General features: G+C 40.6%; 1 protein-coding gene across 1 annotated transcript; it reads right to left on the bottom strand.

Moving 5' to 3' along the window:
* Positions 1 to 2,955: 2,955 nt before the first annotated feature.
* Positions 2,956 to 7,627, bottom strand: LOC127217874 (G-protein coupled receptor 83). Its single transcript, XM_051178880.1, has 5 exons — positions 7,078 to 7,627; positions 6,326 to 6,451; positions 5,049 to 5,182; positions 3,991 to 4,683; positions 2,956 to 3,146 (listed from the first exon to the last, which is right to left on the bottom strand). Exons 1-4 carry the CDS (start codon positions 7,546 to 7,548, stop codon positions 4,035 to 4,037), a joined length of 1,380 nt encoding a protein of 459 aa, XP_051034837.1. The 5' UTR covers positions 7,549 to 7,627; the 3' UTR covers positions 2,956 to 3,146; positions 3,991 to 4,034.
* Positions 7,628 to 14,206: the final 6,579 nt, after the last annotated feature.

Genomic DNA, 14,206 nt, shown 5'->3' with positions numbered 1-14,206 from the left:
TGTGCCTATATACACATGCCTAGGATATAGTCCATACTTCCACGGAGCTTGTGAGCAAAGCTGAAAAGCTGAAAGCATTAAGGTATCATCAAGTTCAGTTCCATTCCATGGGGGAGGGCAACTGCACAGCAAGGTAATGAATAAAATTTCACTAACTACTCTATAGATGCTTATTTCTACTTTTTGTATTTATTCTTATTCTGGGGGATTTTCACACAGTCTTTCCTCTGAATGAAGCTGCAGGTACAAAAGCATTGGTAGCCTCTTGTCTACAATTACAAATACACTATTCACTTTCCCCACTTTTAATACAGACTTGCCACCTATAAAACCCTATAAACCAAAAGCCATGAGGCACAGTATCTCTCTGTTCAGTGCTTTCTAAGATCTTTCTATAAAAATAAACTGGTGAACTTTATTTCCAGGAGGTCTCATCACAAAAGAACAAGGAATTCATTCCAGATGCTACATTTCAACTAATCCAATTAACATAAATCCATTTTCATAAATCTTAACACAGACACTTTTACTGGGGCCTGAATATATTATGTCAGGAAATTTTCACCAGGGTAATCTACACTGTTTCCTCCATGTGCACCTTGAGCTGCCTGATAAGGCTCTTCTTTCCTTTAGTATCGGGCTTACTCTAAAATGCAAGAAGTCCATATTCAAAGCTGAAACTTTATATAATCCCCCAACAGTCTTTAGTTTTGCAATATGGAATAAAATCTTGAAAATGAACACTTATTGATAGATATCATAAGACCTTACCTTAAGAATTATATTAGAAAGTCATAATCACATACACAATATTACTATCACTAATATAGGGGAAGTAGGTTTGAAATAGACACATAAATGTCTGTGAATAAGAAGTATTAGAATAAACAACTTCATTTTTACTCTCATATTGTTTACACCAGTAAATTTCGTTTTTTCCTTAACTTTGAAGATATACAGGAAATTATAGTGAATTAGACTGTGAGATCAAAACACATGAGAAAGAATGAATATATCACATATACAGTGACCAAAACATGTCCCAGATATCTATGACATTAGAATTCCCCCACTCAAAATTGTCCTTTTAAAGTTAAATATCAGACAGGATACATGTAGATTTTACTCTCATTAAAGTATTTCTCCAAATATCCTAATTTGTCCCAAGATATAGTTTCTTGGCATTTAACACATGCAGTATATGCATTTGAATTTGTCAAAGGGAAAAATTTAGCAATTTCTCCTGTCTGTCACTTCTGGTACACTCTGTTTGTTCATTTGGACATTTCAAAAGCGATGTCTTTCTAGTAATGTGACACTGCTAACACATAGCCAATAAGGGATATACTATAAACTGTTGCCTCCAGAAGTGAAAATAGATTTTGAAATAATATTTACACAACTATTTTGCTGGGCCTTCCAGGTGGGTGATAACCTTTGTTCAGAAAAAGGCTGGCTAGGGTGAGTGGTGCAGTCTATGTAAAAGGACACACATGGGGTTTAGAAACCATGTGACCACAGTTCTTTAGCACCATGCCCGAACCCACAGAGCTAAATGGCTGCACATGGGTTAGAGCCTAGGATCTAGAGCTCATTAGCACCATGTTCCAACCAAATGAGCCCTTCATCCAGAAACTTCTTACAATTTTAGCACCCTCAGACTTGCCTGGGTACTGAATTCAGATTAGGTGCTGCTGAAAAACATCTAAACAAAGGCCCACATGAAGTTAAAACTACTCATCTGCCCAATTCTTCAAACATCCATACATCACCAAAACTGTTGTATAAAGTTCTGGATCTGTCAAGTTTCCAGCCAAGTCAGCAGTAAACCTTGAAGCTGGATTATCTGTCAAGCATGGTCCATCCCAAATTTCAAGCCTTACTGGGGAGTGAAAGGAGTTTGATTCTTTGTACAGAATGGGGATGGAGAAGGGGAAGTGCTTTTTAAGAAGAATACAACATTAGGTTAATACACAAAGCACAATGTTCATTTAAATTACAATGATAGCCCTTTTACCCAAATTTCTCCTAAGTCTAAACTGGAGAAGAAGGCTGTCAGAGCTAGGTACAATGCTTCTAAGAATCAGGGGGTACTCAAGCAAAATTTAACTTTGCCTTCTTCATGTGGGGAGGCAAAACCATAAGTAGACAGTCCATTATCCTGGGAAATATCTATTCTATCAAATATGAATGAAAAGGTAATACATATATCTGTCCGTAAGATAATCAGAAGTATTTACATTGAATGTTGGAAAATACACAAGCAGAGCTCACTACTCACAAAGACTACTAATCTCCAAAACAGCTGAAGCCAAAAAAATCACAGGTGAGTTGGCAGTTTATAATGGTCATAATAGAGGACACAGTCATGTTTTCAGCCTAACCTTACTCAAAATATGTATTCCTGTACTTCAGTAGTACAAGTTCATTGTTTTGCAGTTGGGGTATTAGTGATAGGACAGGAACAATGGATTAAATTAAAAGGATAAAAGGGCACATAAAAGAGACAATGGAATGAAACTGAGTTGAAACTTCAATTAGGTCTTTCTCCTAAATTGTCCTTGGCCTTAAAGAGACACAGCACTATGGCAAGTATGGCAATTTACTATAAATGTTTGAAGTTCTGAACCCCAAACCCCATCATATCTTTTCACTAAGTGAAAACTGAGTAGCTGGAGCTGACTCTCATTACCTCATTTCTTGAGCCTAGAAACCTGTTCATCATATCTTACCAACCAGGAGATATCTCAGTAAAGACTGGATAACTTGTCATTGTTAAGAAGGTTTTTAAAAGAAGAAAGATAGATAATAGTGGAGAAAGAAATAGAAGTAAAGGAGGAAGTAAAAGAGGAAAAGGATGAGTAGAAGGTGCAACATGAGCAAGGAGGAGGAAGTGTACAAAGGCTAGGAAGGGAGTGAGGAGAGACCAAGGGAAAGACAAAGATACTGAGGAGGAGGGAATGAAGAAGAGAGGAAAATCAGGAGGACCACAAGTCCAATCCTCATCCTGGTATCAACTTGATACATGTGACCATGAATGCTGTTCAAAGAACCTTAACCACATTATCTCTGAAGAATGGCAGTGACAGGATGAGGTATCTCTTCATCCTCCTCCTCTCTTCTGCTGGGTTGAAATTGTCCATAAGCTAAAGAGATGGGAATAATAAAAACAACAGTAAGCACATTATATTTTCTCTTTTTCCACAAAAGAAAGACAAAAGTAGAGAGCACAAATTTACATAAAACAAAGTATGAAACTAAATGTGTAGTCAGAAACACTGAGGAGGTTTGGGATTTTGAAGTGTGAACTTGGGCACTTCAATTTTCCTTGTATTCAGAGAGAAACTTATCACCAAATTATTGTGCAGCAACCTGTGGAAATAACTCTGATTACATGGGGCGAATTATTTCACTGCCTCATCTTTTCCTGGATATCTGTAACATTTCTCATCCTCACTACCACAGGAGAGAAGATATGACAAGAACTTGCCGCTAAAAGGTGCTTCGAGTTCCCAGAGCATCCAATGAAATTTCAGAATTGATTCCTCAGTCTCCTAGCATTTCCATGGGAATAGAACAACTAAGTAAGTCTTGTGTACATCTAAATAAAATATAAATACTAATATTTAGGCGCTCACAGAGCTCCTGAGGTCTGCATTATCTGTAGACAAGCACAGGATCTAGGTGGTACTCAAAACCATAGAAGAAGGCTAGGGGCCAGAAACAGAGAAGTTTTAATAACCCCAAGTCAGAGAAGAGTTTTGCTTTGGGAGGCAGAGAAATCTGATGAGCAAATGGTCTCTCTGTATTCAGTTTGGACAGAGAACAAAACCAGAAAAGAGTAGCATGTATAAAACTAGAGAAAAGGAAATCCAAGTGAATAAGACATTGGTTTGTTCACATGACCCTTATACCTCCAATACTATGCCCTTCCTTCCATAAGAACACATGAGACAGTAATGAATTCTAGTTATTTTGATCCTATCATACCTCAGATATTTTGAGAACTGATAGTCAATCGCGGTCTGGGCAGCTTAAACTCTAGGCACTGAGTGGAGAAAGGAGATTTCCACTGCTGGGGAGGGAGGGGGACTGGGCAGCTCATCAAAATCTTTGAACCGTGGAAATTTGGGCACTCCTGGGTTGGGATCCACACAGGCAGGGGGGTGGGTATGAGATGCAGAACTCAGTCGGCGATGCTCTCCCCTGAGGCGGCTGATTTTATCTAGCAGCATCTTCTGGATTTCCATGATGACCTTCTGCACTTCAATACGGAAGCTATCACTGAGCCAGCAATAGATGTAGGGGTTGTAGCAGGAGCTGCTAATTGCTAGCCAGTGCAGAAAAAAGTAGAGACCATTGTGGCTTGAGATGGATTCACTGGATAGCAGCACCAGGTAGACATTGAGGGGGAGCCAGCTGATTGTATAGAGAAGCACCACTGTCATCAGCATCTTTAGGGTCTGCTTCTTCTTCCCACGCTGGCAGATGTAAGTGTGGATGTTGATGTCATCAACAGCATCATGAATCCACAGCTTTTTGGCCGCATGACCATAGACAGCCACCAACACCAGCAAAGGCAAGATGAAGAAAAGCAGAAAGGTGCCTAGGTCAAGGTATTTCCATGTAGATTTTGAAGTATATGGGAAACTGGGGAGGCAGGCAGTTTCCTCAGTTGTGTTTCTAAGTTACGAGAGAGAGAAATCAGAACCAATGATTTTCCTTAAATCAATTAGGCAATTAGGTCCTAATATTGAGATCTATTTACTGTGTGTGTTGTGTCTGTACTGAGCATAAAACCAGGATGACTGGGATTCAATTGATTCAGGTTTCTGATGTACCTATATGTGTCCCCAAAGTTGGAAACTGTAACCCACTGCCATGAGAGTTTTAGGGAAAAAAATGACAAATTACATTTTAGAAAATTTTATTTTTCTTTTTTTTGAAATGTGTTATCCTAGCCCCTAATCCCTAAATCATTTCTTCTGGCTTGCAAGGCCTAGGGTTGCTAGTATAACAGCAATCATCTCACCCCATGTTTATCTTACCCAATTTCCACCTGGGAAAGCTTCTGGTAAACGGCATGTGGCAAAGCAGCACAGGTGCTCACAATCCAGATGATAATGATGCAAACATTGCCTTGCATGGGACTAATCCGGGCCTTCAAAGGATATAGCATCACCTGGGGGAAAAAAACACCCCACCCAACTCAACAACTCAAATTAAAGTTAGACATCCATAAACTCCTGTTTTGATAAAAGGGTATAGAGACTTAGTATGTGGGTGGTAATGTGCTTTGTGGACTAATTCATTTCACATGTATATGGCATTTTGCTTGTGAAATTACAGCACTGATACATTTGAAGAAGTCAGGAATTCAAGTGGACTGACTTCAAAGCTCCTGTTTTCTCTGTCTGCAGTTCTGTAGAGAAAGGAAACAGATGTCCAGTAATATGACTTATTTTTTTCTTTACCTTCTAATAGGTGGAAAAGTATCCTACATGTTTCCTTATCTACCCTTCTACTTGGCTCATGCCATGACCTTTCTCATCCCCTCTCATTCCCTCCCATCCTATCTAATCCCTTCCCATCCCCTCCCCTCCTCTCTCATCCCCTCCCACACCCTCCTATTCCCTCTCATCTTGATTCTTTCATGGCCACTCTTTTCTCCCTCTCTCCTTTTCTCTATGTTCCCTTCTATTTCCTATCTTTTGTGATTTAGATTATTCTATAATCTAATTCTCTCATCTGGATCTAACCACATAGCTTTCAATACTTTGGTCTTCCCATACCACTCATTTTCTGTCTCCTTCCTAAATGATTAACTATGCATTGCCCACAGCTTCTTAACCCTTGTCTCACTTCCTTGTAATTGACTTCAATCTTTCTCCTAGCACTTTATTGCTCAGCTCTCTTCATAAAATCACTTAATTCCTCAACCCTTCCTCACAGACTTCACTACCACCTTCCAGATTAAACCCTTAGTCAGAACTAATACTACATCCATATTTACTTATGTCTGCCCTCTTCCTTCTTTTGACCAGTCCTGCAATGCAGCAAACAGGAAATGTTTTCCAAAGAACATGTGTCATGTGTTTATTGCCACATCTCTATTCCCATAGCACCACAGAAAAGATGGTAGCCTTTTTATTAGATTTAATTTAGTGACATTCTGTATTTCATATCCTTCAACTTCACCAATTCACACATAAGCACATAAATAGACTTCAGAATTTGGAAAACTTTGTAGATTGTTTATGACCTTACTTGTCTCCATATATCTAAGAGAAGGCTCTGTCTTTGACAATATCTGGGAGGCACATACCCGATGTCGATCCAGGGAAATAGCTGCCATGCTCATCACAGTTACATAGGCACATGAGTACTGGGCAAAGCGACTGAGGTGACATGTCATCTTTCCAAACACCAAGGAATTACACAGATAGCGCACCTGTAGGAGAAAATGCTTGGTGATGCACAGGAACACAGCCCTGTGTCCACCCCTTTCAAAAGCCCCAAAACACAAATGAAGGTCTCCTTGCTTCACCAAACTGCTGGTGTCACTCTCTCAATAAATAAGAAATATTTTTACACTCCAGATCTCATGCTCATTTCATTTTCCCCTACACAACATCCTGGCTTTGAAGGCATGGAGGTACACTAAATCACAAAATCTGTTTACACTTTTCAAGTTCAGTTCATGCACAACATTTGAAAGGTGGAGAGACAGGGTTAATCTTTATGACAAAACTTGAATTCACACATTATCCCAAAACTCACTAGCAACAGGTCTTACTGCCTCCCTGGGCAGCCCAATACTCTCTCAGCCTCTGCCATGGCAAGGAATTAATTCAGCGACGCAACAACTATCCTGCCAGTCTTCCAAACACATTTCCAAGCTCTTTTCAATGTTTCCCAGCTTCTGTTCTATTTCCTATGAAAATGTTCTTCAAACCAAACAAGCCTTTTCTAGCTCCCCCTCCCTCTGATCACACAGCACTCATTGTTACAAATACAAAGTTGTACTCGAGTTCTTGCCCTGTTCCCCAGGCTACCCTCCTCAGTACCCCAGCTTACCATAGTGAAGGGAGAGCTGAGAAGAGCGAGCATCATGTTGGTCACAGAAATGTTGACAACGAAGAGGCCGGTGGCAGTGTGTACCCTCTTGTACTTCATAATTATATGGTTTAAGACCCAGTTGCCTATGATGGCAGCAAAGACCACTATGGTGTACCCTACCACTAACCAGAATTGCACCTGCTCATCCTGGGATACAATTTCCAAATCTAGAGGCCCTGACGTGTCGGCCAGGTCACCTGTGTTTGGCATGTGGTCTGGCAACTTGGACAGTACACCATTTCGGCCAGCATGCCCCACCGCAGATGCCGCATTGGAGGCAGCCTGAAGCACCTGGGAGGTGGTGGAGGTGATCAAGTCATCAAAACCACTAGGTACACTCAGAGCTTCTGGAGTCAGCTCGTCCCCATAGCTCATGGTGTCAGGGCTCTGGAAAGCCCCTTCAGGCAATTCAGTGGTTGGGGCATCCATCCCACTGCCTTTAGTGGACCGTGTGGTCCCAAAACTACTCCCTCAGGAGCTTCTCAAAAAAGGGAGAGAGCAAGTTCAGGCCGTGAACAGACAAGACAGGCAATCTATTCAGTGCCCTGGAGTTCTAAGCTGATAAGGTATTCTCCAAGGTGTCTGGAGCAGAGAAAGGGGATAAATACCAGGAACCAGCAAAAAAAAAAAAGGACTGGACCTGCTCAGGGTGGGCAAGTGCGCAGAGCTGGGCAGCTGAGCACAGGGCAGGCTGTCTGCAAACGCTCTTCCTGGATAGTGCCCACAGCACCTGCTCCAAACTGGAGATGGATGGCGTCAGGCTTCACTCAGATCCTCCTCCATACTGCCAGTGATTATTCCTACCCAATTTCTGTTGCCTTCAGTCAGTCATCTGTCTGTAAGTCTTTCTGTCCAAGGCCGGCTGGTGCTGTGGGCAGGGCGGAGTCAGGCACTGCCACTCCAGCTCCAAGCCCGTGCAGAGTCTGCTCTCCGCAGCTGCCCTTTATAGAAAGTCCAGGGGCCCGCGCTGGAGCCAATGGGGAGCCGCGACTCAACCCCCGCCCTGTCCTTTTGGGCTGGGGAGTCTGAGAGGCTGGCAAAGTCTTTGTCGCTCCTGCCTCTGGCCCCTCCTTTCGCGTCTCTCCTTAGCTCTCCCTCTTCTAATCCTGCAGTTGTGAGGCTGGATTTATTGTTAATGGGTTTTTCTTTTAACATCGCCCTGCCTGTAATTTGAATTCAGCATCTCCTGACTTTCCCTTGCTTTCTGTTTCTTTTCTGCATCATCGCCCTAGGCACCGGTTGGCTGTGACACAGGTACTGAATGAAAGCTGGGGAGACTGCAGTCGCATCTGGACCAGCAAGCCTGTCAGCTGCCAGGGGAAAGTGGTCAATATGAAAGATTTGTCTAGATGTGGGGGTTTCACACAGAGAACGAGGCAGGGTGCAGCTGGAGAATCGGGAGGGAAGTTTAGCTCATGAGAAGCAAGAAATGATCACCTGGGAGTGGGCTCAACACGATGTTCTGTTTTGTCTAGCCTCATAAACTGCATGCCACTGACGAGGGGACTCGGCCCCTGGCCTCTGGAAAGAGGACGCTATCTTCTGGCATGCAAAAAGTAACACTTTTGGAAGCTAGACTGTGTTAGATATGTCAGATTTCTAAAGGGTGAGTCCCTCCGGAAGATTTAGGATTTGGGAAGCTTCTGCATAATTGATGCTGCTGAAATCTGAACAGTGCAGAGAGGAAGATGTAGCCTAGTCATTGAGGGTGGCAGTGGAAAACACTCTAGGACTGTTGGTCCCAGAACCACTGTTGGAAATTTTTAGCTACATCTCCATTTCCAGAGGTGTTAAAGTCACAACCAGAACAACAGAACTACCTCCCTAAAAGGATGGAGGAGACCCTGGTCTTTCATAGTGTGTCATTTACCTATCATCTGCCACCACTCTTTCAGCAATTGATGGGTGGGAAATTGGAATACATAGGTTATGGAAGGTCAGGGAGGAAAATAGTTGAAGCACGAGAACTAAAAACGAGAAAAGGAATCCAGGTACCTCTGCTATGCAGCAAACACTCTGGTTAAGAAATCCTGGTGTTTGTTACAGCCAGTCTTGTGACTTTCTAGCCACCCTTTACTGCCCAGAGGCTACACAGTTATTCTCCTGGAGGAAGAAAAAAGGAAGACACCTGATCCCTGATCGCAGAAATGTTGATAATTACTGGTTGAGGAATAAACAGCAATCAATTTAGAAATATCACCATCATCATCAATGTACCGTCATCAAAGATCACAAAGGAGCCACGACACAAATAAGCAAACTTCTGGTTGTTTGCAGTAAACACATCTTGCCGATTATATTTTATGTAAGAAAGGATTGAGGCAGACCTGAGGGTGTTGCAATATTTCTGAGATGTTATGGCTAGAGGGGAGATGGTGGTGGACAGACTAATATTAAGTAGCAGACCAGAGAAAGCAAATTGCATTTTGTTTGATGACTCACAGAGATGAGACACATAATAAACACATTTGAAGGAATTAGTAAATCTTAATTCTGTCACAGAGACCCATCCTGTAGAAGGCACTAAGCCAGGCTCTTTAGACCAATCCCTCTGCAGCAGTTTTTTTACTAGAAGTTTGTCAAGATACATCAACTTGATGCTAACCTGGCTTTCAGAACCCTTAGGGATATTTAGGATATTGTGAGGCTTCTAAAATCTAAATAAAATGCTGAGGAGTAAATGTCAGGGATCTGATATGGAGGTTCAGACATACAAAGGCAGGATCAGGCTTGTTGATCTATCAGCCCCTCCTGCCCCTCTCCACATAATTAGTATAATGTTATATAAAATATAGTGGTTATTATTATATTACATATAATTAATTCATTGAGAATTTCATATTGTATTTTGATTCTATTCAACCCACTCTGAATGTCCTTCTAGGTCTAATGCCCATTATTCCATAACTGCCCTATTTTACATCCTCATATTTTTAAACCTAGTTGTCATGCTCTTTGGACATTCTGAGCCAGAGTTTCTGAAGCTGTCAAAAGGGTGTTGGGGAGACTCAACCCTGATACAAAGCATCTGGTAGAGAATTCTGCAAATAAAAATGATGTACATTGCATCACATAACATTCTCACACATTTTTAAACTTGAATACATTTTTATTACTGTGCATTAGTTGTTTTAATCATGGGGCTCATTAAGAAAATAGCATAATTCATGTAAATCATTTTTATTCATTACTGGATATTATCCACTGTTGCTCTCCATGGGGATCACTCATCTCCCTTTCCCCACTTACTTTTATCACTTTTCCTCTAAATTTATATAAAATTTAAATAAAACATTTGTTGTCTTTGTTTCATTGGATTTTTAAAGCATCATCTTGCCATGCCTTCAAGGCTAACCATAAACTTCTGATCCTTCTATCTCAGTCTCCTGAGTTCTGGATTACAAGTCTGTGTCCTAAAACCTCATTCAACACTTGTTTCTATTAATTTTTGTATATTTCTCTTTGACACCACCACTGTCTCTCTTTTTCTTTATTTCATGTCATGATGTACATATGGTATCTTCTTGGCCCTTAAGTTTTCAATATCCATCGGCTATCTGAGACTTTGCAAATGGTGTTACAACAGTCAGTTGGTATCCAGAGAGCTTCTTGGGGCCAGTAAGTCATTTATGTCCCCATATTATCAATGGAAAAAGAAATCAGGGATTAAAAGGTGAGCTCACCATAGTATCAATTTCTAAGGAGCTGGACATTGCATTAAGGGGAAGAGCTCACACCCAGGAAATACTTAATTGAGGTAGGCATACGATATTCAGACAGTGATATAGGAACAAATACTACAAGATGTGATCTGAGGAAGCTTTGCAGATAAACTAGCATTTGATCTGGGGTTTGAATAATCCAAAGGACAGAGATGCACAGAAAAATGGGAGAGATTAAACTTTAGCCCCCAAAATAGGTGCAATGCTAAGAGAGGAAATGCTTCTGGTTTGTCTCAGGGGGAAAAATAAATGTTTTGAATCATAAGGTTAGTATTTGTTTTTCCTATGCATTTATCTATTACTGCAATGTTTTCTGAGTATCTCCATGGAGATAGTATAGTTGCAAGTTGAAGAAAATCATAATATAGCATAGTTGGTGAAAGAAAGAAGGATGCTTTGCACAGTAAGAGACAGAGTAAGCACCTATTTTTATGTACTACTTCCAGGTTATCTGTATGTCTTGAAGATACACATTGTACCCCTCTGCATTGCTTTCTTTCTAGTCTTTTATATAAAATTAGACATTTATGTTGAAAAGGATTTCTGCAATGCTCAGATGTTTTCAACCTTTACTCCTGGTCTTTATGCTGAGCCATAGTATCCAAAACAAATATTTCTACACAACAACATTTATCGGCCCTATCTATAGAAAACACAGGCCAAATTTATCTCATTTGGAGTCTGTAAAATTCATTCCAATGCTCAAACAAAAATAACTTTCATCACTGGCAAAAGAGCTCTAAGTGGATATAACTGTATGTCTATGGATGTACTCAGTCTCAATGTAGCCAACTCACACCTGTGCCTCAGAAGGACCATTCTCTCTTCTGTACAATTATAACTTTCATTTCTTGAGTCTTAAATATGAACAAAGTGATCAACCAGACAAAAATCACATGTAACAAGAATAAAAAACATCTGTTACTAAACTGCTGGTGTCAGTATTGCCTTGTTTCCTCAGCCCACACTGGGAAACTTCCATTTTCTCATGGATATTTTATGCCACACTTCCAGCCTGAACACTGTCAAGCAAAAGAAACTCTCACACCTGCTTTGGTCTATGCAACACTCAATAAATCGTAAGTGACATTCTTCTATTAAACTCAAAGTCCATTGTGCCCGAAAGAGCTACCAAGTTTTACATTGATCTTGACACCTACTTGATCTTTCTAAGACAAGAAGATCAGGGACAAAGGAGCAAATTCTGATGCAAATTATTCCTGGCTCTCCCATTTACCCTTGCTGTGTTTTTGCTTGTCTTCCTCTGTTTGAGTTATCCTGTCAAAAACTTAAAATTCTTTTAGCCAGCCTGGTATCTTTACCTAGTATCTGACTTCCCAGCAGCTGTGGACAGACTAACTTGTGATGGGTTATCCCTTTCTGATTTCCAACAAAGTTTTCCCAAGATGGTTTCCCCCTAAATTTGCTCCCCTCCTACTGAGAGACTGTAAAAACTAGTAAAATCACAAAACAGCCACCAGCCTTGAATGCAGCTTAAGTCTCACAAACCTGTGTTATCATGGTCAGAAACTCCTACTAGGGTAGTGCCCTTTGCTGCTTGACAGGCTCTGCTAGAGAAATCCAGAGCCAGATCCTGATTTGATCCCATATTTCCTCCTTTCTGCTGGACTGCTGGATTTTATTCTCTTTGCTGTTCTCAAAAACAATCCTTGATGATTCATACCTAATTTCCAAGTACAAAGGCTGTCTTTGCAACAAAACCTATTATCTCCCGTTTGATAATCAAAAAGTGTAGCCAAATACTCTTCTGTCCAGAGGATTACAGAATGCTAAATAAAGTTTTGGTCAATGGGGCTATGAGCATATTCAGCCCTAGCAGTTTTGACAAGCTGGGGGGGACAAAACTTCTCCAGTGGAAGAATAGCAGAATCACTGTCAGGTAGAGGGCAATAGTTAAAAGAAAAGCCCATTGTGGTGTCATTTCAAATGAGGACAGAGATTATCCTGTTAGCAACTGCTGAGGATGATGAACCCAATGAGGCAATCAAAAGTGAATTGCTGTGTTAAAGAGTCCCATAATTATTAGTTATAACATCACAGCACCCAGGAAAATCCTTGTGTTTTCAAAAAATCATACAGACTCAGCTTTCACTCACCTCAGGGGAGAAAAAAAATGACTAATACCCTGTATCTATCCGTTATACTGCAAACTTAAGGTAGTTTAGTTCTCCACTGAGCCAAGATTTGTTTTTACAGAGATTTCCAGACTAAGACCCTACTTTGTCTCCCAGGGTCCACACTTACTCTGTTTAATAGCTCTTCCACATGGAATTCTTCAGGCATTTCAAGGCTCTCTTCATATTTCTGTGGAGTCCAATCTGTTCATAACCATGAGGAAGACAGAACATTGTATCTTCAAGAGAGGATATGAGGAAAGAGAAAAAGCTCTAATACCTGAAACAGAAAAAAAATGAAGTGGACAAGTGGACAGATGCTTTTCCTGGCCTTTCTTCTCAGTGGTATTTCAGTGACAACAGTAGGAAAGACAGGAAAGGAAAAGGGCAAAGAGATTTGATCTTATAAAATGTGTGGAAATAGGACATGCAGACTTCCTCAGGCTCTTTATTCATGTAAGTACCTCTAGTTGTAAGCTTAGTGCCAGAAAAGGCCAGGGGAAGGTTGTTGGCTAGAATGCTCAGTCCAGATACTAAGATCTCTAATGTAACACCTTTAAACTTAGTCCAAAGCTTCTATACAGGTTTTAGATAGTCTGTGAATCAATATCTCTCTCTCTCTCTCTCTCTCTCTCTCTCAGTTTTGTGTGCAGAGCTTTTAAATAGAGCTCTGGAAAAGCACTTAAAATATGTACATTGATAACATTCCCACTGTGATTCAAGTTTCCCACCTTCAAATATCTATCACTAGGAAGCTGGGGCCCCAGCCAATTTCGTGCACCATCCTACCCCTTCAATTATTCATCTCCAGAAAACTAGAAATCAGAAAATTTTCATTCAAGTGATTGTGCTTATACTCACACAACATTTAAATCATGAAATTACAAAGCAGTGAATGACATAAAGAACAAAGACCACCTTCTCACATACGGGGACACTAAAGCCAACAGATAGAAGGATTAATGTCACAAAGGATGAGTCATCATTAGAACCTAACACCCCTAAGTGCTGTCTGCTCCAACACCTTTCCCCACCTATAATCTCATTTCCTGTGTTTGTGACTATGGGTTCTGTTTCATTGTTTCATATTACTTCTTCCTGCCTGAAAAAAGCTGGTTGGTTTTGTGTGATCTTCCTTGGCACATAAGACCATTAGTAAATATATGTTAAATAAGAACTTGAGTGCTGGCTTTTAATTGTCTCATTCATTTCAGAATCTCAAAGTCTGGA

The sequence above is a fragment of the Phodopus roborovskii genome, unplaced genomic scaffold (genome assembly GCF_943737965.1).
Source record: "Phodopus roborovskii unplaced genomic scaffold, PHOROB, whole genome shotgun sequence".
Taxonomy (NCBI): domain Eukaryota; kingdom Metazoa; phylum Chordata; class Mammalia; order Rodentia; family Cricetidae; genus Phodopus; species Phodopus roborovskii.
The sequence above is the reverse complement of the archived record's forward strand: the minus strand, read 5'-3'. Positions and strand labels throughout refer to the sequence as shown.